General features: G+C 36.7%; 1 protein-coding gene across 1 annotated transcript in view; it reads left to right on the plus strand.

Moving 5' to 3' along the window:
- Positions 1 to 26609, plus strand: part of rin2b (Ras and Rab interactor 2b) — a 47033-nt gene extending 20424 nt beyond the window's left edge. The window contains exons 9-13 of the mRNA XM_056459427.1: positions 4273 to 5463; positions 14007 to 14315; positions 17402 to 17533; positions 20574 to 20737; positions 23013 to 26609. Coding sequence (XP_056315402.1) covers positions 4273 to 5463; positions 14007 to 14315; positions 17402 to 17533; positions 20574 to 20737; positions 23013 to 23309 — 2093 coding nt within the window. The 3' untranslated portion in view covers positions 23310 to 26609. The remainder of the gene's footprint in view (positions 1 to 4272; positions 5464 to 14006; positions 14316 to 17401; positions 17534 to 20573; positions 20738 to 23012) is intronic.
- The last annotated feature ends 1234 nt before the right edge of the window (positions 26610 to 27843 follow it).

Below are 27843 nucleotides of genomic sequence, written 5' to 3' on the forward strand. Positions count from 1 at the left end.
TACCCAAAGTGCCTAATTTGATCCTTTTACTTAAAATTAAAATATATTTATCATTTTAAATCTATTTTCCCAGTACTGGGTTGCAGCAGGAAGGGCATCTGCTGCCCGAATAATAATGGCCCGTTTCCACTGAGTGGTACGGTACGGTTCGGTTTGGTTTGGCTTTTTGACAGTGGAAACGGCTATAAAAGCGTACCGAACCGTACCGTACCACTTTTTCGGCACCCTTTCGAAAGGGTACCAAACACGAGAAAGGGTACCAAAAGGCGGAGCCACACGCGCAGCTGAACGCTATTGGTTTACAGAGATACGTCATTCGCTTACGCAACAAGCCAGAATGAAAACAAAAAACCCGCCATGTTTGAATAACATAGCGAGAGATTAAAGCGGAAATATAAATACATATAATAACGAGCCATGGTCGACCCGGGCTCAAACAAACCTAGTCGTCATCTTGATAAACAGCCGTAAAGCCATGGAGTAGAGCAGATTTACCCTGTGCCCCGTAGTTTTTTACGAGCCAGTCTGAGGCGCGAGCGGTTTCGCTTTCTTCCTTGCGCTCGCGCGCGTCTAACATTATATCTGAAATAACAAACTTCTTGAGCTGATGATAATAACGTGCGCTTGATTATTGACGTGTTTTTGATACCCGATCCTGTCAGACACTGACAAACGCGAGAGTGAAGCGTAGAAAAAACAAAGGAGAAGCCGGAAAAAAAGGAGCAAATTATTTTTTCAGCAAACGTAAACAAAATGCCATGTTTAACTATTATTGTTATTATCACCTTTTGGACTAATATGAACTCAGAATGATGGAATTGTTCTCTAACAGAGGCTGCATGTGCTGCTGAAGATTATAGACACAGATGAGAGGTTTACACTGACTGTAGGCTATATATTTTGTTGTTTTTGAACCTAAATACGGACAAAATGTCTGTTGTGTGTGTTCTTCTGTAGTTGATAACATATCGGATACTGTAAGGGGCTGTATGTGTTTATACATGTTCATTTATTTATTTATTTAATATAATTGCAGACGTTACAGTAGGCTGTTTCGCACTGTCATTGATCTAAAGTTATAATTGTAGACATTTCCTCCAGCGAGAATGACGTCGACTGAAACTTTCTGTCATACACCACGCCCACCAAAAGGGTACCCTTGTTAGTGGAAACGCAAGCCTGATAAAGGTGACCCGTACCGAACCGTACCGTACCAGTCAGTGGAAACGAGCCATAAAGGGACTAAGCCGAAGGAAAATGAATGAGTAAATGAATGAATTTTAAATTCATTTAAAAAAAAACTTCACAAATCCCTTATGACCAAATAAAGACAAAAAACTTTCATTGATTTTCATTATCTGAAGTTTATTTTTAAACTAATTTTGAGAGGATCACGGGTTTATGATTGACCATGGCTGGTTCCTGCATTAGCTATCAAATTATTTACCAATCAGATGAATCCAAGCACACTATAAATAACCAGAGTTTTTTACCTTAGTTATCTTTATCTTGACGAATCCCCCTTCCACCCCTACTCCTCCTCTCATTTCCTAGATAGGGTGGCACGGCAGCTCAGTGGTTATCACTGTTGCCTCACAGCAAGAATGTCACTGGTTCAAGTCCTAACTAGGACAGTCAACATTTCTGTGCGGGGTTTACATGTTCTCCTCATGCTCGCGTGAGTTTCCTCCGGGTTCCCCGATTTCCTCTCACAGTCCGAAGACATGTGACATAAAAGTGAATTGACTTAACCAAACTGGCACAGTAGATGACCTCTAGGTCAGGATCCTATCTATGCCTTCAGTCAGCAGTTTATCTCTCTATAGCAATCCCTATAATCCGTCTTAAGCAATAACTAAACCAGGGGAGATCTCGAGACGTACCTAAGCTCGAACTCTCCTCTCGCCCTTCAAACGGGAGGAAGCCCCAGGCTCTGGGATCTTCTGAGCTCAGGGCTCTCTCCCGGGACAGAATGCCAAACAGGCTTTATTATCAATCATCAGCTAAGTGTGAACTCTTGAAACAAAATAATAATACATTGTCATAATACTGTTTTCCAAACGCATACAGTGCATCCAGAAAGTTTTTTTTAATAAATTTGCAGCAATTTCAAAAAATCTTTTTTCACATTGTCATTATGGGGTATTGTGTGTAGAATTTTGAGGAAATAAATTAATTTAATCCATTTTGGAATAAGGCTGTAACATAAAAAAATGTGGAGAAAGTGAAGCGCCATGAATACTTTATGGATGCACTGTAGATCAGTTAACCTCAAAACTGTTTCAGCTGACTAAATCTTCCAAATGTTGATATTTATATGAAATTGTCTATGGTTGAAGGAAAAATAAGGTAGAGAGGTCATTTATGGAATTATTTTAAAAGTTTATCAGCACATTTATCTCTGGTTTATTTGCATTACAATTTGCATGGTCCAAAGTCCATTCAAATACAGCGGCCGTCCACATATACTGGGGTCATGATTTTGAATTCAACTGGATTTTTGAACATCCATCTAGATCAATGTAAAAAATACAAATGAATGACAAATGTCAAATATGCTGCATTTAGTTTATAACAGTTCAACAAAATCAAATAATTTTCCTTCAGCTTAGTCTCTATTTCAGAGGTCGCCACAGCGGAATGAACTGCCAACTATTCCAGCATATGTTTTACACAGCGGATACCCTTCCAGTTCTGGGAAATGCCCATACACAAACACAAAAGAATATATTTTGAATATATATGAACACAAAAGAAGATATTTTGAAGAATGCTCAAAACCTGTAATCATTCACTTCCATAGTATAAGAAACTCCTAAATATTAAAAATCAAATGAGGGTGAGTAAATAGTTAGTAAATTTTCTTTTTGGGGTGAACTGTCCCTTTAAAATTCTTCATGTTTTTCACTTAAAGCTTGAGTTACCCCATCTAACTATCCGCTTGTTAAGTCGTGACATATGAAATACTGTTTCCAGGTCCAAGGCGCTACTCATTTGAATTGAGGAAATATTCATTTATGACCACTTTTTATTCATATCACACATTAAAGTGAATTTTATATAAAATCATAATGTACACAACAGTTTCTGGACTGCATCACAGACATCAATATATTAACTATTTAAAGATATAAAAAATGAATCAGTTTCTGTCCATCGGATATTAAGCATGGATATATATTGCGATATCGTGATTTTAAAAGTATTACATGGCTTCGTAAATGTTTATTATTACCATTTGTTGAGTCTCACCATATAGTTCAATAGAGCACTTGGACTCGGAAGCCGCTTTACGTGACGTCACACTTAACAAGCCGATAGTAGAAAAGCAATATTGTAGTATGTTATTAAGAAGTGCATACTATATCATTTTGGAGAGTATTGTTCAAAGATTGTCTCATGAATAAGTATGTGTTTGCATCTCTCAGTCCACCACAGCTGCAAATGTGCTGCTATAATAGTCTATTGCATGTTATTATTAGTCCAGCTGACATTCCACATGGTGTGTGAGACTGTGAGCCAATCAGAGCCCAGCGGTTACTGAGGGAAAGAGTGTGTAAAATTCAGACCCAAACAGAATCGATTTCACCTTCACAGAAAACAAACACAACACTTCTTTAATACGGTAATAGTTTCATTTCTTAGTAAGAGATACAACGCTGTTGAGAAGCGATGAGCTAAATAAAACTTTGCAACTGCGTTACGACATCCTGGAAACCATTCAAAACACTCCTGATATGCTGAAGTTTGATTTAGTAATATGAGAAAAAGGGGAAGTTTTATTAGAAAGAGGCTGTTTGTGAAATAACTCCTGAAGCTCATCAAAAAATAACAACTTAAGGAGAAACCTTAGTGAAATGGGTGGAGAGAAAGACAGAACCAATGAGAAGGAGATAGAGGAGGAGTTTGGTGTGCTCTGTGAAGTCTACCTCCCCATACACGCCGTCTGTTTGGATAAAAATGACTCACTGAGGTTTTGGGCGGCTTTGTGTTGGGTGTGTTTGTATGGCATTTGTGAATCAGCTTTCTGAAATGCGCAACTGAGCTGCTACATTCAGTGGGGCTGTGGACGACAGAAGCGAACTGACTCTTCAATCAACCTGGCTGTAACTAAATATAGCCACACACACTCAAACTTGCATGCTGACAACGTGTGGTGGTCAGTGGTAGGAATCCAGAGCGGGTGTGTTTGCTGCTTTTGTGGTTGTGTGTGTTCAAAGATTGTGTGTGTGCGTGTTAACCATTAATCAGATTCTCTCCATTTTTCTCTAGCATTCTGGGAATATTCTCTAAACCAACAACATAGGACACTTTCTGCCCCTGGCAGTCTTGTAGCTCCGGAAAGGACATCGATCTGTATAGAGGGCACTTGCTCTGATGTCTTACCGGGAGAGGATCCAACCTGCAGCCCAACTGGGAATCTAAACCTCCCATTGACCGTCAGCAGCCCTAATGCCTCCAAAGGTGAAAGTACTATTGCTTTGTCTTTTATAAACCCAACTTACCTCAAGACACAGCAAGATCTCACTAAAAATGCGGCAACTGTGATCACTGAAGATTTACCAGCAGAAAACAGGAAATCTCATCCAGCTCCTCCACCTAGGCCGCCTCCTCCTCGCATTTTAATTTGTGGGCCTGTTATACCTCAAATTTCAAGGACTATGCCTTTACGTGCTTCCAGAATGAGTCAAAGACCCAAATCTGTCACTAGTTCCACAGGATCCAAACACCCTAGCTCCAAAAAACCTGCACCGAGACCTCAAGAGCCTCCAGACATCGACAGCTACCATTGCACCATTGCATTAGATGATGATACAATCTCTAGAGCCATTTCTCAAGCCAATCGAAGCCATACGACTCATTTAAACCCAACAACCAGCAGCATCCTGCAGCAGTGGACTGGACAAGAAGAGAAAGGGCGAAGCTCAAGTGGCCAAAGTTTGTCCACGTCCTCCTCCGACTCTCTGGATTCTCCTCCGCATCCGCTCCCTTTAGGCCATCTGTCCCAAGGCCTCTCCACTGACGACAGTACTGATGATTATGAAGAAGAAGAGGAAGACTATGGTGTGGGACTTGAACGGGATCTTCAACTTCGCCTTCGTGCATCCCGCAAGTCAAAGAAACTCCTGGCTGTCGAACTTGTCGGGACTCGTCCGAGATCACTTGTCCTCCCGCGTGCATTAAGACACTTCCGAAAGGTCCGAGGTGTGCTTAATGTACTGGCTACTCCTGAAAAACGGATCTTGCTCCAGATCATCGAGCTGTCCCAAGACAAAGGCTCCTACTTTGGGTGCCTAGTGCAGGATTATGTGAGCTTTGTACAAGAGAATAAAAACTGCCATTCGTCTAGTCAGGATCTTCTGCAGACTGTCCGGCAATTTATGACCCAGATGAAGGCTTACCTCAAGCAGAGCTCAGAGATGAATCCACCTATAGAGTCTTACATGCCTGAGGACCAGATTGGTAAGAAGATTTCAGTCCTTTGCAGTCTTTTAGGTGCTGTTTACAATAATGTGCTTTTGTTTTTAAATGTATATGGTTTGTTAAGGTTATTCCTGGTGTCCGGTCTACTTCGTCATCTTCGACCTACGAAAACTGAATGTTTTGAAAATACTAAAGATGCTATTTTAGTTTAGTTTAGTTAAGTTAAGTTAAGTTAAGTTAAGTTAAGTTAAGTTAAGTTAAGTTAAGTTTAGTTTAGTTTAGTTTAGTTTAGTTTCCAGATTCCGCAGTTCATCAAGCTCCTCTCATAGTATCATTACACAAGCAGTACACTACAAGTATTGTAATTAGATTACTTTTTGGCAGAAAAAGTAAAGTAAGAGATTACTTTTCATTTTCAGGCAGTGTAATTACAGTTTATTATAATGGATATACTGCAGTTTCAGAAAAAAGCTAGCTAAATTAAACTGCTGCTTTAAGACTGAAATATCATTTAAATACTAAAATGTAGACTTTAGGTATCAATACATTTTTAAGGTGCTAATATACATCCTTTAGGGGTAAATAAGATACAAAGGTCTAGATATTGAAAAGGTTTCATCTTAGTGATAGCTCTTTTCTTTATAAATTGTACTAATCTCTAATCTCATATTTTAAAATATTAGCCTCCTTGTATCTATATAATATAGAATATCCTCAACTTGCCTTGACTAGCCGAAGTTTAATTCAGTTTCTTTGATTCATTATATTTCTTTGACTTCCCTGATAAAGCGATGCCATTAAAAAACACATAGCTAAACAGTCCGGAAAGAAGTGGTGTTTTGAAATGAGGCTATGCTAATGCTATGCAGCACACCCCTGACACTAGAAACATGCTTTGTTGTTTTGAATGTGAGTGTTGCTTATCCGTACAGAGCTGTTGTTATATTTTCTTCAGGCTGCTGTGGAAAACGCAGGTTAAAAGGTTGTTGATAAAGTGACCGAAATAGACATTTCCTCTTAGTTTATCGCTGAAGGATACAGTTTATATAGTGGCTATTGTTTTAAATGTCTGTTTTCAGTTCTGTTAATAACAAGTCTTTTGGACTAGGATGCTTTTGGACTAGGATTCTGTTGGTGTAGTTAGTGAGGTGTGTGTGTGTGTATTTACTTAACCATTTTATGAGACTTGTTTGGACCCAAATTTAGGTTTAGGGGCTTGTTTGGGATAGGGGGACAGTTTGCACAATATAAAAATCTTAATGTCTGTTGGGTGTCTCCATAAAGATAGTGCAAGTGTATGTTCTTGTTTTTGGTTTACGAGGACACTAAATTGTATACCGGCATGGGTATGACCTGGGTGTACACTTTTAAAATGGTTTACGAGGACATGCCTTGTGTTCTCATGGATCAAAACGCTTAAAAATCATACTTGGCATTCAAAATCTGACACAGGTTTCCTGTCAGAATTGGGTTTAAAGGTAGAGGTAGGATAAGTCCATATAGTAAGTGTTTTGTGCAATATAAAATACATTACATCTACGGAGAATCCTCGTAAACTATATATAAAATTGTATATTTCTTATATAAACCAATATACCTTGTAAATCACTACCTAACAAAAGTCAAGATCGCAGTTGTAAGAGCAACAAATAATAACTTGACTTCTAGTTGATCATTTGGAAACGTGGCAGAAGGTCATCCTAATCATTACAAATACCGCAGAGGACCTATTGGAACCCGCATGGACCCAAGATTCCCACAGAAATCAGTTGAGTTTGGTGAAGGAAAATCATGGTTTGGGGTTACATTCAGTATGGAGGAGTGCGAGAGATCTGCAGAGTGGATGGCAACATCAACAGCCTGAGGTATCAAGACATTTGTGCTGCCCATTACATTACAAACCAAAGGAGAGGGCAAATTCTTCAGCAGGATAGCGCTCTTTCCTCATACTTCAGCCTCCTTATCAAAGTTCCTGAAAGCAAAGAAAGTCAAGGTGCTCCAGGATTGGCCAGACCAGTCACCAGACATGAACATTATTGAGAATGTCTGGGGTAATATAACAGAGGGTGCATTGAAGATGAATCCAAAAAATCTTGATAAACTCTGGGAGTCCTGCAAGAACGCTTTCTTTGGCATTCCAGATGACTTTATTAATGTTATTTGAGTCATTGCAGAGATGTATGGATGCAGCCGTCCAAGCTCATGCACAATATTAATTCCTTTTCCACTGCACCATGACTTTATATTCTATACTGTACATTATTTCTGTTAAGTGACAAGACTTTTGTCTAAGCATAGTGAGACCTTACTGTCCTAATTAAATAATAAAAAATCAAGAAATGATCATGTTTTATTGTGGTAAAATAATTATAATCTAGAGGTCTTTGCCTTTCATATAAGCCACTTCTGATACCAAATGATCAACTAGAAGTCAAGTTATTATTTGTTGTTCCTAAAACTTGGATAGGCGACAAAACAGGTAGTGTATATACAGTGTGTTTATTTATTTATTTATTTATTTTTTATGTGTGTTTTTAGGACTACCGATACGGAAAAAAAATTATTAATTGGATTTACTTTTTTAAGATAAGTGGTTGCAAACAATTAAACTAATTAAATTTATTAATGGTCTACTTAATTTGATTGTTTAAAATCAGCCCATATGTGTCAGGGTTTTGCCACTCTGGTCTTGTTAACTCTTGTTTTGTGGCAGAATCCGGACACTAGCTCTGTCTTGTCCTGTCCTGTTAGTGCTCGGCTCGAGTTTCTTGGGTCGAGCACTTGTTTTGTCATTGTCTGGGTGCGCGTCATCAAAGGTGCGCGCGGGCCGTGGTTTGTGTTGTCTCTTTGTGTCAGGTGCTCTCCCGTCTATCGTCTAGTCCCACCCTCCTTATCCCATTATCAGTTAATTATGTTCATCTGTTTGTGTATTAGTTCACTCCTGCTTATATTCTCCTCATGTCTGCTGTCCTATGCCAGTTCGTCATCGTATGTCGTCTATACTTCCCCCGTGTTCCTGCTCCAGCCGTGTCTTGTCAGCCCAACCAAGTTTGTTTCTCTGTTTGTGTTATAGTTTAGTGTTTTCCCCCTCGGGGTGGTTTTTGTTGTTGTTTTATTTTATTTTAATTAATAAATCATCTTGTTTTTGCATTTGAGTCCTCGCTCCCTTTTTCCCCTTACTGAACCGTGACAATATGAATTGTTTTTAACCACTTACTGTAAAAAAATAATAAATCCAATTATTCATTTTTCAGTCTACTGGGCCTAAGCTTAAATGGGGAGATGATTTATAATGAAATGTTATGATCAGGTGTCCTCAAAAGTACATTGAATTGTTAAAATTTCAAATAACAAGAGCTTGTGCACAATGAAATACAAGCATGCATGCTGATATCTGAAATGCCTTTCATGTTGACCTCACAGCAGTCGCATGGAAAATTTTATGAAAATACTGTGAGAGAGTTCAGTGTAACGTCAAGGCCAGCAAGATGATATTAACTAGTCCTTCCAGACTGCTGTGGAAATAAATAGTGTAATGGAAAAAAGGAACACAATTCATACTGAGGTGCAATCTTTTTGACAGAAGATTATATAAAGTGAACACAAATATGCTACAGTATTATCTCACCTAATATATTAAGCAGAGATCCCTTAAGTAGGACCCACGGGCCAAAGTTGGCCCATGGTAACCTTTGATTTGGCCCGCCATCTCATCTCAAAAGAGTGGGAGAATGATGAGGGGGTGGTTGCGGCGAATGCCTTTGACAGAGGTCATTATTTTGAGATTTACATAACTTTTTGTTTCTTTGTTTTATTGCTAAGCTGCGGAAATTAATTGATTAAAATAAATGTTGTAAATGAATCAAACTTTCAAAATGTAAATACTGTCTTTTGACAGGACAATGCAGAAGATATCTGCTAGCAAATCAAGGTAAAGCAGGAGCAACTCGACTAGTGTATTCAGCATTGAACTCCATTCTGTTATAAATGGAATTATTTATGTTTTTACTCTAATAAATTAATTATAAAATGTTAAAAATTATACTGCATTATTTATTATGATTTAAAGCCATGTTTTCTAGTTATTTTAAAAGCTATTACCGAATAAATTAGTTAATTAACCATGGCAAATTTAATATATATACTGTTTGGTATATTCGGCTCACATCCCTCTATCAGGTTTGCTTTTTGGCATTTATAGGAAAACGTTTGGGCACCCCTAATATAAAGGATGTTAAAAAACTATTTTAAATGATCTTCATTTGAAGCTTCGCCCTGTGGAAAGAGTTTTAGGACTACTTTATTACTGTAAATACTTTATTTTAGTCATACCAAAAGTAATACCAGCATATTAAACCTAAGGCAAGAAAGAAAGTGTTCAAAGGATATATATCCTTTGGTTCAGATTCTCATAACTGTAGCTCTTACGTTTGTGTAATTTATTTATGCAAATTTTTGTCTTGTCTGTTAGCTTAAAAGCCAAGCTAATGCTTTCATCGTTAATCATTAATGACTTCTAAAGACAAGGTTTTCTTTGTTTGCTAATAGCTTTGAAGCTAAGCTACTACAGTGGCTATGCCAGGATACAGTGATAAAGTCAGATTGTAATACTTTGTTACTTTTAATATAAAGTAAAATGTTACTGTAAGATTTTGCTAATCATCTATAAAAGAATGAACGGCAACTTAGATGGCTTTTGTTGGTTAATTTAAAGGACCTAGTTAAAAGCAGGTGTTACAAATTGCGAAACGATGAAAATAATAATTGTGTTTCCTATTGAGACCATGATTTAAGTGAATCGCTTCGTTTTTATGTATAATGGTGATCTCAGTTTTTTTAATTATGATGAGGATGATGATGAAGCCTTTGTTTGTCACATACACTTTACATGTAGGTATCAGGTAAATCAGGTAAATTGGTTAATTTGGTTGTTGATTGTAATTATAATTTGTACAAAAGCAGCATCTAAGAAAAGTCTAGTCCTTTAGGAGCAAAGATGAGCTGATGATCGCCAATTTGACAACAAATAATGGTGTTATACTTTTTAATTGATTGTTTTTAAACCCTGTAGTGTACAGATAAATGTCCTCTTTTGCTTTTTGTGTCTCTGTTTTGTTTTACAGCAAGACTTTAATTCTGAGCACTTTAATACGTCTTGTAACCTTTGTGGAAGACAAGCTTTTTTTTTATAATATTGCCGAGAAAAATACCTATTGGATGCTTTAGTCTGTTTCATGCAAGTGTCAGTTTGGATTAAAATGTGTTTCATTCGGAATTGTATAATGGATCAGGCTATACTTGTGGCTGAAGCCTGTTGCATGTAAATGGTGGCTGCTCACTCGGTTTCTGGTGTCTAAATTCAATTCAACGGAATAAAATTTGAAGCACGATGACACTCAATATAAGTGATATGGCTATTTAATAAAAATCACCACATAAGCAATTTATGCAATTATTCACGATTGACCCTGGCCCGTTTCAACTGAGTGGTACGGTACGGTACCGTACGGTTCAGTTTGGTATGCTTTTATGGCCGTTTCCACTGTCAAAAAGCGTACCGAACCGTACCGTACCACTTTTTCAGCACCCTTTCGAAAGGGTACCAAACACAGGAAAGGGTACCAAAAGGCGGAGCCACACGCGCAGCTGAACGCTATTGGTTTACAGAGATACGTCATTCGCTTACGTAACAAGCCAGAATGAAAACAAAAAACCGGCCATGTTTAAAATACACAGCGAGAGATTACAGCGGAATTATAAATACATATAATAACGAGCCATGGTCGATGTATGCTCAAACAAACCTTGTCTTCGTCTTACGGAACAGCCACAAAACCAAAAAGAAGAGCAGATTTACCCTCTGCTCCTTAGTTTTTTACGAGCCAGTCTGAAGCGCGAGCGGTTTCGCTTTCTTGCTTGCGTTCGCCGCGCGACTAGATCTAAAATAACAAACTTCTTGAGCTGATGATAATAACGTGCGCTTGATTATTGATGTGCTTTTGAAACCTGATCCTGTCAGACACTGACAAACGCGAGAGTGAAGCGTGAAAAAGCAAAGGAGAAGCCGGAAAAAAATGAGCACATTATTTTTCAGCAAACATGAACAAACTTCCATGTTTCACTATTATTATTATCACCTTTTGGACTATTGTGAACTATTAAAAAACTATTATAAAACTTTATTTTATATAATTACAGATGTTACAGTAGGCTGTTTCGCACTGTCATTGATCTGCAGTTATAATCCACTCATGTTCACAGAAAAGTTAATGATAAACATTTCTACACAAGTATTTATGTGTGTAAAGCCTCTGTTTTGTGAGAAGAGCTTCTCATATGATATGTAAGTGACCCGTACAGCTTTACTGTAGACATTTTCTCAAGCGAAAATGACGTCGACTGAAACTTTCTGTCATACACCACGCCCACCAAAAGGGTACCCTTGGTAGTGGAAAGGCAAGCCTGATAAAGGTGACCCGTACCGACCCGTACCGTACCAGTCAGTGGAAACGAGCCATTTTCTGTATTTTACTGCAAGTATCTTTGTTATGAATAATTTTGCATTTTCCAATTATTCTAGTCCCAAATTGCTTTTCTTAAACTTTGTCCTGTTTCTAGTCCAAATTTATAAAAAATCTATAATATTCTGCAAAATAATATGCAATCAAGCAAAATAATCTACAATGGGGTAAGCTACGTAATCTTTCGTCAAAACGAAAAACAAGCTTATTTTGCTTACATTGGCAGATTGTTTTGCTTGTTTTACGTAAAAACTCACTTAATGTTGGCATATTATTTCTTAAAATAAGACAATGTTTTGCTTGTCTAGAAAATGTTTCTTGATTTAGGAATTTTTAAATATTTGGACTAGAAACAAGACAATAATTTAAAGAAAGAAAAGTATTTTTGCAGTGTAATGATTGCTTTGAGGACTAGCCTGACATTTATTTGTCTCCTAATATTATTGTGTAATTTTGGTTTTTAATAATATTTTGATTTGGCTTTTAATATAACTTAAGTTCCAATGTTTTTGGAATTGTATTCATCTTTTTTTGTTGCATTTTTAAACATTATTGTTATGTTTCTGATTTCAGTTTCAGTTAATGTGCTATTTTAGTTAAAGTAAAGCCACTTCCAGTTTATTTATTTTAGGTTTTAATTTTTGTTACATTAAAAATAATGAACCTGATTCAAAATCTTTTTCTTTTTTTAAGTTATGTGTTCACACTTTAAACTAATCCTTCAGAAGTGTATATTATTATTAAGTTGCAAGTTTTAAAAGTCATACCTTTTTGTTCTATTTATTACAACAATAAGCATTAGAAATGACTAGTACAGCCAAAATTGAAAACATTCTGTCATCATTTACTCTCCAGATTACAATATGCTATGTTGCATTTTACTAAACAAAGGTTTTCAAACAAGTGAAATATTTTTGCTTGTCTTGTCTCTTTTTAGATATTTGTACTAGAAACAAGACAAAAAAAATCTAAAAGTATTTGTTGCAGTGTACTGATTGCTTTGAGAGCTAGTCTGACATTGACTTGTCTCCTAAAATTATTATGTTAGTGCAATTTTAGATTTTAATATTTTGATTTGGCTTTTAATATAATTATTTTTACAAGTTGTTTTGACATGTAGATTATACTTTTTTTTTTTGCATTTTTAAACATTATTGTTTTGTTTTTGATTTCAGTGTTATTTAATTAAGTATTTTTAGTTAAAGTAAAGCCACTCCCTGTTTTATTTGAGGTTTTAATTTTAGTTTCACTAAAAATAGTGAGCCTGATTTATTTTTTATTTTTTTGGAAGTTATGTGTTCACAATTCAGGGGTAAACTGCACTGTAAAAAATATCTGTACATTGACAGTTTTCTATAATTTTTGGTCCATGCCAAGTATTTTCCGCTTTAAAATTGCATTATGGGACCTTGATCTGTTTTTCAACAACTTTTAACCTTGAAAAGTTTAAAAAAGTGACTTTTATGAACATTTTTAATAGTTTGAAGTGATATATTGTCTGTGGTATGCTGCAAAAACCTGGTAATAAACTGCCTGTACATTTTCTGTTATTTTACAAATTTCTCTATATATTGTTTTATATACAATATCTTGTCTCAAACTACTAAAATGTCAATAAAAGTCACTTTGTTAAACTGTAGAGTTGAATTTCATCATCAAAAGTTGACAGAGCAGAGATCACCGTCCTATAATGCAATTCACAACCGTAAATAAACTGAAATCAAAATATGTTTAAACTGTTAACAGAAAATTTTTACAGTGTAATCCCTTAGAAGTGTATATTGTTATTAAGTTGGAAGTTTTAAAAGTCATACCTTTTGTTCTCATTTTTACTACAATATGCATTAGAAAGGACTACTACAGCCAAAATTGAAAACATTCTGTCATCATTTACTCTCCACATGCTCCAATATACATTATAAAGCTATGTTGCATTGTCCCTGTACTAAACAAAAATAAAACATTGGAACAAGTGAGGCGTGAGAAAATGATGACAAAATGTTTGTTTTTGAGTGAGCTATCACTTTAAATGAGTCTTTTGTGTTTTATTTTTTCTGTCAGATCCAGTGTTGGAAAAGGCCATGCACAAGTGTGTGTTGAAACCGCTGTACGGCTGTTTACACTCAGCACTGCACGAGTTCCAGGTGGCCGCTGGAGTCTGGCAGACGCTGCAGGAGAATCTGGCCATTGCCAAAACCAAGCAACCCAATGAGCTGGGAGTGAACGGAGCACAAGCACCAGACACACACGCCATCCAGCGCATCCGCAGAAAACTCAGAGCCATGTGCAGCATGTACTCGCCAGAGAGGAAGATCATGGTGCTGCTCAAAGTCTGCAAACTCATCTACAGCATTATGCAAGAGCATGAAGGTGTGTGTGTGGGTGGAGTTTTATACGTATGTTTATGTTTGAGGTTTTCTGTGTTTGAATAGGTTGACGCATTTGCAGCTTAACCCTAAAGCCTCCTAAATTTCTGGGTAAAAGTATTTATTTAGATTTTTTTTTAAATAGTTTGCTTAATCTGAGCAGTTCAACACTTCTGAACACACTTCCTTGATTCTTAAATTTAAAGGGATAGTTCACCCAAAAATTAAAAAAAGATTTACTCACCCTTGAGTGGTTAAAAACCTTTATGAGTTTCATTCTTCTGTTGAACACATGCAGAAAAAAAAAATCTTCTGAAGACACTGAATACCGGTAACCATTGACTTCCATAGTAGGAAAAACTAATGCTATGGAAGTCAATAGTTACAGGTTTACAACATTTTTTTGAATAAAAATGGGATCAAACTTGAGTATCCAGATGGGTTAATTAAAGGGATAGTTCACCCAAAAATAAAAATGTACTCACTATTTACTCACACTTGTGTGGTTTCAAAGTTTTATGAGCTTATTTCTTGTCTTAAACACAAAAGAAGTTATTTTGAAGAATGGTGAAAGCCTGTAACCATCGACTTCCATAGTAGGAAAAACAAATACTATTTAAGTCAATGGTTACAGGTTTACAACATTTTTCAAAATAGAAATGGGAACACACTTGAGAACTTCATGCTTAAAAGTGGGTTAATTAAATGGATAGTTTACCCAAAAATAAAAATGTAATCATCATTTCCTTACACTTGTGGGGTTTCAAAGCTTTTAGTTTCTTTTTTCTTTTGAACAAAAAAGAAAATCTACTTAAGAAACCTATAACCATTGACTTCTATTGTAGGAAACCAAATACAATGGTAGTCAATGGTTACAGGTTTCCAACATTTTTCAAAATATCTTCTTTCGTGCTCAACAGAAGAAAGAATCTTATAAACGTTTAAAACAAGTAAAGGGTGCATAAATTATGACTGAATTAAAATTTTTGGGTGAACTGTCCCTTTAAGTGATTCAAAAAAAATACTTAATTTGTTCGTTGTGCCCCACAATGGCCACCCATAGGAAATGAATGGGAAATATAAAATTTCTAAGCAGTCTTTTTTTTATTTGTCTCATAAAAATAAAAAGATTTGACACAGTGCAGATCAAACATACACCAAAATGAAGGTCTGAGCAAATACGACATTCCCAATGTGTCAAACACACACACATACACACACCCCCATAGTGTTTCAAATAGTTTCTTATATCTGAGTTCAAGACTTGGCTACTTTTTAGTTTGCAACTTGAGCACACACACAAAAAATATATATTTTATAAAAATGGGATTAAACTTGAGACCTTCTTGCTCAAATGTGTCCAGATGGGTTAATTAAAGGGATAGTTCACCCAAAAATAAAAATGTACTCACTATTTATTCACACTAGTGTGGTTTCAAAGCTTTATGAGCTTATTTCTTGTCTTGACCACAAAAGAAGTTATTTTGAAGAATGGTGAAACCCTGTAACCATTGACTTCAATAGTAGGAAAAACAAATACTATCAAAGTCAATGGTTACAGGTTTACAACATTTTTCAAAATAGAAATGGGAACACACTTGAGAACTTTGTGCTCAAAAGTGGGTTAATTAAATGGATAGTTTACCCAAAAATAAAAATGTAATCATCATTTCCTTACACTTGTGGGGTTTCAAAGCTTTATTAGTTTCTTTTTTCTTTTGAACAAAAAAGAAAATCTACTGAAGAAACCTATAACCATTGACTTCTATAGTAGGAAAACAAATACTATGGAAGTCAATGGTTACAGGTTTCCAACATTTTTCAAAATATCTTCTTTCGTGCTCAACAGAAGAAAGAATCTTATAAAGGTTTAAAACAAGTGAAGGGTGCATAAATGATGACTGAATTCAAATTTTTGGGTGAACTGTCCCTTTAAGTGATTAAAAAAATACTTAATTTGTTCGTTGTGCCCCAAAATGGCCACCCATAGGAAATGAATGGGAAATCTAAAATTTCTAAGCAGTTTTTTTAATTTATCTCATAAAAATAAAAAGATTTGACACAATGCAGATCAAACATACACCAAAATGAAGGTCTGAGCATATACGACATTCCCAATGTGTCAAACACATACACACACCCCCATAGTGTTTCAAATAGTTTCTTATATCTGAGTTCAAGACTTGGCTACTTTTTAGTTTGCAACTTGAGCACACACACAAAAAATAGGACTTGATTGAACAACGTTAAGTCCTCTTTAAGTCAAACTCCATAAGTTGTCCCATAGGAAATGAATAGTAAAATATTAAAAGCTTTAAATATATAAATAAAAAAACACATTAAAATTCTAAATAAAACACACAAATTTATCCATTTTATTTGATCAAAGACAGTGATATGACATTTCTGTAAACAAAAATAGGATCACACTTGAGACCTTCATGCCCTAAAGCAGGGTTCACCAATCTCGTTCCTGGAGGTCCGGTGTCCTGCAGGGTTTAGCTCCAACTTGCCTCAACACACCTGCCTGGGTGTTTCAAGTATACCTAATAAGACCTTGATTAGCTTGTTCAGGTGTGATTGATTAGGGTTGAAGCTAAAATCTGCAGGACACCGGACCTCCAGGAACAAGTTTGGTGACCTCTGCCCTAAAGTGTCCACGTGGGGTTAATTAAAGGGATAGTTCACCCAAAAATGAAAATGCACTCACTATTTACTCACACTTGTGTGGTTTCAAAACCTTCATGACTTTCTTTCTTCTCCTGAACACAAAAGATATTTTGAAGAAAGGTGAAAACCTGTAACCATTGACTTCCATAGTAGGAAAAACAAATACCATGAAAGTCAATGGTTACAGGTTTCCAACCATTTTCAAAATATCTTATTTTGTGCTCAACAGAAGAAAGAAACTAATATAGGTTTTAAACAAGCAAAGGGTGCATAAATGATGACAGAAATTTTAATTTTGGAGTGAACTATCCCCTTTAGTGCTGCGATGTGAAGTATGCTTGAGGGTTAATCAAGTGGAAGGTACTTGCTGGAATGGCTTGTGTAAAGGTCACTAATAGATATTTCCTCCGTCTGCACCAGTGCGGATGTTTGGAGCGGATGATTTCCTGCCCATGTTGACGTATGTGTTGGTCCAGTGTGACATGCCTCAGTTGGACATCGAGATCCTGTATATGATGGAGCTGATAGATCCGCCTTTACTTCATGGAGAAGGTGAGTTATTTGTTTTAGATTATTTGATAAACCAAAAGGGCAGCACGGTGGCTCAGTGGTTTGCACTGTTGCCTCACAGTAAGAAGGTCGCTGGTTCGAGTCCCAGCTGGGTCCATTTCTGTGTGGAGTTTGCATATTCCCCTCGTGGTTATGTTGGTTTCCTCTGGGTGCTCTGGTTTCCCCCCACAGTCCAAAGACATGCGCTATAGGTGAATTGGGTAAGCTAAACTGTCCGTAGTGTATGAGTGTGCGTGTGAATGAGAGAGTGTATGGGTGTTTTCCAGTACAAGGTTGCAGCTGCATAAAACATATGCCGGAATAGTTGGCGGTTCATTCCACTGTGGCGAACCCTGATAAATAAGGCACCAAGCCAAAGGAAAATAAATGAATGAATGAATAAATGATAAACCAAACCAAAGCATAACTGGTTTCTCCTGCCCAATATTTACGTATGTCAGTTCTTCTTGGCTCCTTGTTAAATGAATAAATCAGAACACATTGTATTCAAGTAAATACTTGTGCAAACAGGAGGAGATTCCAAACAGAGCAGCTTTTTCCATTTGTGAAGAACTTCCTAAATTATATTCCCCATAGAGTAATTTCCTCCAGTGTGTGAGTCTCCTGTTCTCAGTGCCGCAGTCATTCATGGAAAAGATGTATTGTGCTGTATGCGTACAGTCAGATCTCTCACCTGATGACCTTATGGGACAGACAGCATGTCCTGTCCTCGGTATAGAGACAGTTCCTGCTTGTATCAGTTTCAAAATCTATCAAATCAAATCTGCTTTCAGCCAGGTCTTGAATAATTCATGTTTGGTTCTTTCCTTCTGGTCAGATCTGTTTCGAAATAGTGTTGTTTAGCATTCAAACCGAATAATTAGATTGATGTGTTGATACTCTTACTTACTCCCAGGGGCATTTAAATCGATGATGATATTTAGTGGCACCATGCTGGTTTTTTGTAACATCTAGTTTTTATGAGGTGGGTCACCCAACGCTCAACCCCCAACCTGGAGGACCAGGACATACACACATACACTACGGACACTTTTAGCTTACCCAGTTTACTTATAGCGCATGTCTTTAGACTTTTGAAGCTTATTAATGCAATTCACAACTGCATTAAGTGGGAGAGGGGATGGGGGGAACAATCCCACGCGAACATGGGAGGAACATGCAAACTCCACAAAGAAATGCCAACTGGCCCAGCCGGGGCTCAAACCAACGACCCTCTTGCTTTGAGGCACCGGTGCTAACCACTGTGTTACCGTGTTGCTCGTATTGATACTCTACTTGGTCAATTTAAATATACTGTTGGAATGTTGCTTACACTGTAAACAATATCTGTTAATTAACAGCTTTAACATATTTTGTGTTTTGGGTTTATTTACAGTTGTGAATTGCATTAATAAGCTTCACGTGAACTAAACAACAATTAGTTACTGAATCAAATTTTTTCAATCAAATTTAAGAATTTTGTAACATTTTACATTAATTATAATTAAAATACAGTAATTTTACTGTAATTACTTTAAATGATTACATTTGTTGTGTCATTCCATCTTTGTACATATTTTTATTGGTGGCAAAGGGAAAATAGCCACACTAATCTAGAAAAAAATTCAGCTATTTAATAACCCTCTTTATGAAAAGGTCTTAGGCTCTGTTTTAACAATCTAGGGGGAAAGTCTAAAGCACATGGCGCAAAAGCATTAAGGGGGTGTCCGAATCCACTTTTGCTATTTGAAGGACAGAAAAATACACTTTGCGCCCTGGCGCATGGTCTAACAGGGTTGAGCTTATTCTCTTAATGAGTTATGGGTGTGTTTTGAGCATAATGTGCGTTAAACCAATCAGAGTCTCATCTGCCATTCTCTTTAAGAGCCAGTTGCATTGCACCATGGCCCATTTGCTATTTACATGGCGGAATTTGTAAGTGGAAAAACTGAACTCTTCACTAACGAGAAAACAGTTAAACAGAGCATCTGCAGGGCGAGGATAAAGAATAAACCTCCTTCATTTGGCCTCTTAACTTTCTCTTTACTTTTTACTTTTACTCTTTACTTCTTTACTTTCGTGGACAAGGAAACAGTGTTGTACGCCCTCTACTAGACATCCATCAGCCTACATATTTAATTTCGTTTAAGCACAAAGCTTTGTTTTAAAACTATTTTGAACAACAATAACGAAGTGTGGTTATATCCAAACACACATCCTATTCTTACGCCCCATATGGTGATGCAGACGTCTCCAAAACCCCACAGGTGGACAAATCTAAACAAATCTTAATAAATAATAATAATAATGACTAATAATAATAATATTATATAAAAGCAAATTGTCATGAATAGCCTGAAAAAAATCCCCCCGAGCTGAAGAAGGCATGGAGGCACTGATTTTTATAATTATGTAGAAAATTATAATTTTTGTAACAATTTTAATTTCTTTAATTTCTTTCATATATAAAGATATTTGTGTATTGCTCTACATCCAGTGTGTATTAAACAATGTGTAAGCACATTGGACCTGCAAAGGCGCATAACTAACGCGCTCTGCGCTGGACTTTAGTCCACGTTTTAGTTGGTCAACGGCGCAGTCTGTTTTAGTTCCTCAGAATAGCAACTTGCCAACAATGCATCTTAACACACCTCTATTTTAGACCAGCACACCTATGAGTCCACAAAGTTACGCAAATGGATTTACTATTTAAACAACGTGGCGCAAATTATAGTTGCACTGGTCTGAAAATAGCAACAAATCGTGCCAAACACATCTTGCACCTTATTGCGCTGGGTGTATGATAAGGTATTTTATGTGATAAATGCTGAAGTGGTTATTACATAAAGAGCTTATCATGCTGAATGTGACATAAAGGCTGTGACAGAGCATGTTATTTTGCTGAATTTGAAATATTTGAAGAAGACGCTTAGCAGTACTTTACCCAATTAAACTAACACATTGTTTTGATATAGCTTTGCATTCACTGTGATTTTGAATTGTGTAAGAATAATAATTGTATTTTGTTTTTCCTCACATGCAGGTGGTTATTACCTTACTAGTGCGTATGGAGCGATGTCACTGATTAAGAACTTCCAGGAAGAGCAGGCGGCTCGTATACTTAGTTCAGTGTCCCGCGACACACTCCACCAGTGGCACCAGCGTCGCACACTACAGAGAAACCTGCCCTCGGTGGATGACTTCCAGGTAAAACTATCTAAAACCAGGTAAACATCTCCAACTATTTTTGGAGATGATATGAAAATTTTCCTAGAGAGTTTTGATGAGCTTTCTTATGAATCCTTTTTAATTTTGGAGTTTATGTTTAAATCTTTACATAAATTAATTATATTTCAACTGCATTTTTATATAAGTTATACAAAACTTAACCTAATATGTTTAGTCAGTTTGATTGATGCAAGTTAAGATGGCTAGAAAAGTTAATTTGATTCAATTAAATAAGGCAGCAACAATTTTTACAGTGTAATAACTAGCATCAAAAGTCCTGGCTTCGGTACCAGTCGCTGCTGAAACTTTAAAAAACATTTCCCACTTAAATTTGAATTTGGTTTGCAACACTTCTGGTTGGCTTTAGTTTCCATTCGCACAACAGATATTTGTGATTGGCTCCAGTGATCATCGCTTTACTGCTCTTCACCAAGTGCTTTGCTGAAACAATAGAGCGTTTAAAAGCTATATCTATCAGAGGATATATAAGCTGATAAACATAGAAATGGATCAGCTTATAGACACGGCTTTCAAATGCTTCAGTGTCTGTGTATCTGTATAAGCACTTGCTGAAGAGAGATGCAGCGATGATCATTGGAGCCAATCACATATATTTGAAGTCAGAATTATTAGCGAATTCTCCTGTGAATTTTTTTCCAATATTTCCCAAATTTAGTGTAACAGAGCAAGGAATTTTTCACAGTATTTCCTATAATATTTTTTCTTCTGGAGAAAGTCTGCTGAAAGTAAAGCTGTTTTACTTTTTTTAAACCATTTTAAGGTCAGTATTATTAGCCCCCTTAAGCTATATTTTTATCAGTTGTCTGCAGAACAAACTGCTATGTTTAGAAATGTGTTTCTGTTAAACAGAAATTGGGGGGGGGAGATATACTGGGGGGCTAATAATTCAGGAGGACTTCAACTATATGTGATTGGCTCCACTGATCATTGCTTCACCACTCTTCACCAAGCGCATACACTGAAACCATGGAGCGTTTAAAAGCTAGCAACCCGCTTATGGATCAGCTGATAGACACGGCTTTCAAATGCTCCAGTGCAGGCCTGTAGCCAGGGGGATTTGGGTGGTTCAAAGGACCCACTCCTCACTGAAAAATGTCCAGAATTTGTCCCAAACATGAGCTCATTTGTCCGATTTTGACTGCTATTCCATAATAACTCAATTGAAAAAGCCTTTAAGATGAAGTGGAATCCTGTGTTGGCTGTCTGTACTGAATTTGGGATGCCGAATTTGGCACAGCGTGACTTCCCATTCTGAAATCACACTGTGCCTCCCAAATTCTAATTGAGGAAAGTTGAATGTGCTGGCCAGTTTGTTATTTGCCTAATAACAATTATTATTTTATTTTTTTTTCTCTTTTTTTTCATTATTTGATGCAAGAGGCGATCCCTCTGCCGTTGTTACACATTTAGGATTAATCTACAAGTAAATCTACAAGTGTGTTCCGAACTGTGGGTTGTGATGCGTACGAATCACAGATCAACCGTGATCCATTAAACCCCTATGATACACACTTACTAAATTTTAATCTTGTTCCTCTAATAGGTCTAGATCTATTGCTTCACTAGCGTACCTAGTGAATAAAAGAACCGAAAAGATTGTAAAAACTGTAAATATGAATGCTGTCTTCAAGTAAGGGCACCATTACCTAATAAATTTAAAACTTTAACAGATTCTTATTATTGTATTTTAAAAATATTGAAGTAATATTTTCACTTTTTTTTTCTAAATCTTTCAGAAATGCTTTTGGTACGTCAAAAAAGTGGTTACGACGACCATCCAACAAGCTTTTGTGCTATTTTCAGCACAAAAATAGTGCTTAAAACATCACTAACATGCAGTATTTAAACCTTCTAATTAAATAGAAAATGAGGCGTATAACTGCAAAAAAGGCCCACTTTTTGAGAAAAAAAGTACCCCCCCTATTTACCATGCTGGCTACGGACCTGCAGTGTCTGTGTATCTGTATAAGCACTTGCTGAAGAGAGATGAAGCGATGATCATTAGAGCCAATCACATAAACTGTATGTAGAGCATGTGATGTTCAGCGTTGTTTAAGAATCCACCCAACAGAGCTCAAATGTTAGTGGAAAGTTGACGTTTTTTTGAAGTCAATGCGAATTTGTACTGAAGCCAGTACTTTTGACAAGCCCACTAATACATTTTATCCACATTTGGATCAAAAATATTGTATTGATTGGTAATAAACCAACTATTTTGTGTGTTTGTGTGAAGAACTACATGCGCGTGGCTCTACAGAAGCCTGACAGTGGTTGCACGGCTAAAACACTCCAGGTTCGTCCTTACGCCACAACAGAAGAAGTGTGTCGTCTCTGCGCACTGAAATTCCGCGTGTCGGACCCTGTAAACTACGGCCTGTTTCTCTTGACGGACGACAGCAGTCAGCAGTTGGCTGCAGACACACACCCTCAGTGGATTAAAGCAGAGTTACACAGTCGACCAAACCGACAGCCCTTTCACTTCGTCTACAGGATGAAACCCAACACAAACACTTCCACTCCTGTATCTTGAAAGCCAGACGCTGCCTGAAAACTCAATAGCAGGAAGGTGTTTGATTTAAGGGATGTGCTTATAGATGAAAGATGTACTGTTTATGAACACACTGGCTTGGTAATAAGTATATAATTGGGTGCTTTCCATGAATAGGGTACATTTGGGTTGTTTAATAAAAACTGTTTTACAGAATGGGTTGCATATTTTTGTTAAATCTATTAAAATGTACGCAACTTTCTTAAGTACTTCAGCAATAATGCAGTATAAGCCAGCTGGAATACAGTGGATTCAGACTTTAAAGTTTCTCGTCTTAATCTTGTCTGGGTCAGGCGATCTTTAGGAAAGTGGGTACAGAATGGCATCTTGGCATCTGATGGAAGGGCATCTGCTGCGTAAAACATATGCTGGAATAGTTGGTGGTTCATTCTGCTGTGGTGACCTCTGATAAATCAGAGACTAAGCCGAAGGAAAATAAAATAATGAGTGGAAGGGGCTTTTGCACCAGAGGAAGTTGTTCACTTGTTCACTGTTCCCAAAAAATGTAGCCCTGGGTACATATCCCCAATAAGCCTGGGTTGTTTATTTTTCCATTTTTTATTTATTTGGTTTGTTTATAAGATTAAGATTTAGGCTTAAAGGCTGGGATTTACCAATACAAGCCAAAAAACTAGCAAAGACAAAATCACCTCGCCTCCGCTCATGTCTTCCTCTGTCTGCATCAAAAAGCTTCACGTGAACACACCAAACGAACTGCAGCCAACTGAAACGAGCAACAGAGACTCATTCTGAAAATATAGCCCTACATTTCAGAAGATTGCGAATTATGTAGCCAGAAGTACCAATGGCTGCAGTTCATCTTTAAAACGAACACTACGGCGCGGTATGACGCCATTCCTCTTCACGCTACCAACTAATTGAACCGGTTGGTCAACCGGTGCTTTTGAAAACACTATCGGTTGGGTTTAGGGAAGGAGGAGGTTGGGTCAGTCGATCGGTCAGTCAGTCAGTCGACAGCGGCCTCTGGTGGATTTACGTGAGAAAAGCAGGCGTGAATGGCACTCACGGGAGAAATTTGAGATCTTAAAAAGACTACACAATGGCCTCTGGTGGAAAAAATTTAGCTCCTGCGACATATTTAGTGCTCTCCAGAAATGTAAATAGGGGTACGTTTCAGAATGAGTCTGGGTTGGAAACCAGAGTGCATGTTCTGCGCCTGTGTTGGAGGACGTGCCTTTACACACGGTGGATATCAGTAGTCTGTTTACTCATCCAAAACGGTAAACCGTAACTTCTGATGCAAAGCGTAAACAAAAAAAGCGTTCAGTACCATTATTACAGTAGTTGTCAATCACCACAGAGGAATTTGCTCCTCCAAATATGTCTGATAATCTAACAATCCAAATCATTTGCACATATTTGAGAAATGTAGCGAAGTTACTGCCGGCCTCTTTGCGCTCCTTTTTGACTTTAATCGTTTACTTGCTTCGTCACTTCACTACGTCACACTCGCGCTATGGTTTGTCGCTGAATAACCAGTCAGAGCGCTGTTCATTTTAAATGCTGAATCAAACTTCGGTCACTTTATTTTGATGGTCCGTTCATTGAATTTAAGTTACATTGCATCTACATGCCAACTAATTCTCATTAGATTATAAGTAGACTGTTAGGTTGGGGTTAGTGTAAGTTGACATGTACTTGCAAAGTCTCTTATAGTCAGTTAAGGCCCAATCCCAATTCTACCCCTTAGCCCTTCCCCATACCCCTACCCCTCGTTTTGCACATTCACGCCAAGGGGTAGGGGTGTCCCAATCCTCTTTAGCTTGAGGGCGTAGGGCTAAAGGGAAGGGGTGAATACCCTTTCGAACTAAGATTTTTCAGGAACACACTCTAAACCAAGGGGTAAGAAAATTTCCCAGAATGCACCAGCCACAATGGCAGTATTGCTGAACCCAGAAGTAAGGAGATCCACAAATTAGTATTTTTTGTCATTATTACAAATTTTTACAACAAACAAACACGTTTTAATATATTCATAACCGAGTTCATGTTTTACCGCCATGCTTTTTAAAAAAAATGCAAAAAAAACCTGCAAAATTTCGCAATAGCAGTAGCAGTCCCACAACATTCTGACACTCGATGACACTGGAATATCCTGTTAGAAAAGTCTACTGGCTGAGAATGAGTTTTTTACAGTGTCTGCTATAATGTTAATGTTGTGTTTGTGTGTTTACATAGATGAATATGGCCACTGTGTAAATACACAGTACAGTTACGACCTTATTGCCACATTATATCATCATGATAACATGATATATGCCTTCAGTGATTTCCTGAAGATAAATACCAAAAAATAGCACAACTGGAATAACTACAGCAGTCGCGATCGTCTGATCTCATATGAAGCAAGAGATCGCGATGACATATGATAACGTGTGCAGGTGCTGTCCCAATTCTTAGGGGTACATTTTGATGCCCTTCCCCTTAACCCTCGGTTGTAAGGGCCAAGGGGAAGGGGTAGGGGTACAAAAATAGAATTGGGATTGGGCCTAAATGTCTACTAATACTCAAATGGACCATCAAAATAAAGTGTTGCCCAAACTTCGACGTTAACCCAACAAGAAGAGAAACCTAGCCTGGCCGACAGACCAACGAAGCCCAATGGCCAGCCATCGGCTTGGTGTGTCCTCGCTCTAGTAATATATGACTTTTTTGCCTAACACTGCCTATAACAGCTCCTTCAACAACCTGATGCCAAAGCCTCTTTGGTACAGTGTCTGTCTTTAAAAACGGCAGTACAGTTATGAAAGGCATATTGTACAAGTGTTGTGTATATACAGAGGTGTCAGGCATTCTCTGTAGTAAATAGAGTTCTGTACATAATCAGAGCTGTATTTGCATTCAGGCTGAGTGTCGAGAGATTTACTTTGTTGGAGGAACCGTCACTGCTGCTGTCACATATCTCAGTCAACCGTGATGTGAAAAGTCCTTCAAGAGGCTTTTCAGAAGATGTGATTTACTGTATGATCCTGGGGTTGCTTTTTCTTTAGCACAGTAGAGAGGCATCGATGCAACCTTGCAGCGTCTTTTTACTTTGTTCTTTGTCAGGCAGGATAGGTTTTGTTGCTTGTACTTAATGTTTAAATGTGCTATACTGTAAAACATGTAATATATTTTGTGCCAAGAGATGTATGATGCACTTAGTGCTGATTTTTTTAAAGTGTTTTCTGAGCTGTCGATTATAATTTGAACACTGAATCTGTGTATATTTTACTGTGGGGGTCATTAAAGGAAATAAAGAGTCTTTATTCTTTTTATTAATCTCAGACCGTTTATTTATTTAATCACATTTCGATGTAAAAAGGTTTTGTTGAGTAACCTAAAAATATTATGTGATTGTCCAGTTCATTTTATTATGTGTTTATTAATTTATTTATATGAATTATTGCACAATACTGTTGTTTTATACTTAAACCTGGCCTTTACTTACACAAAAAATATCATTTTAAATGAGAATTTATAAACCACTCCGTTTCTTCCCTTTTTACTCCCTAATACAATGTAATAATTGATAATTATTTTGTATTTATTTATTAATAAAACACTGCAGATCCATATTATTTAATTAATTAGAATATTGCTAAATATTTTGAAAATTCACTTAAATATGATTTGATCAACCAGTCATATATAAATAAATCCACCAGTGCACGAGGTTACACAAATGTATTTTTATTTAGTTATTTTTATTTCATTTCAATCTTTTTTATTGGTCTTTTGTATGACAATACAAATTAAATATTGAGAGGTAAACAGTAATGTTATTGTCCATTATTAATCCCACCCCTTAACCTCTCATTCATTAACTCAACAAAACCATAACTACATAAGTACCAAATTAAGAAAATTAAATACATAAGCACATGACATCAGAATAACTGGGTACAGATGGGAAAAAATAATTAAAATAATAATAAATAAAAAAAAATAATAATAATAAAATAAAAAAATAAAAACCTTCTGATAAAATGGTAAATGTTACAGGTTGCCAGCACCAGGTGTAATAGGCAGGACTTTGATGTAATCAAGAAAGGATTAAGTAATTTTTTTTAATTAATTGGCATTATTAAAAGTGTGAATACATTTTATCATGTATTATTATGAAAACATGAATGAACTAACGAACTACCGTATGGTTACACAATTATTTTTAATTACATTTTTAGTTAGTTTAAATCCAGAAAATGTTTGTAATTTTTTTCTAAATTATGTCAATGTTAGGAATTTAAATAATTATATATATATATATATATATATATATATATATATATATAATATTATATTATACAACATATATAATAATATAATATACAACAGTTCTGCCTGGTTCTTGAATCTGATTGGCTGATAGATGCGACGTTCTGCCAGTAACAGCACTCGTACCGCCTCTTCACCCTTATGTATTTCTCCGCCCACATGCAGCAACAAGCAGAGGACACTCTACAGTTTGACCAATGTTTCTGCTGTTGGTCAACATAATGTACTTTTGAGGCTT

Source organism: Danio aesculapii, chromosome 6, assembly GCF_903798145.1.
Source record: "Danio aesculapii chromosome 6, fDanAes4.1, whole genome shotgun sequence".
Lineage (NCBI taxonomy): Eukaryota > Metazoa > Chordata > Actinopteri > Cypriniformes > Danionidae > Danio > Danio aesculapii.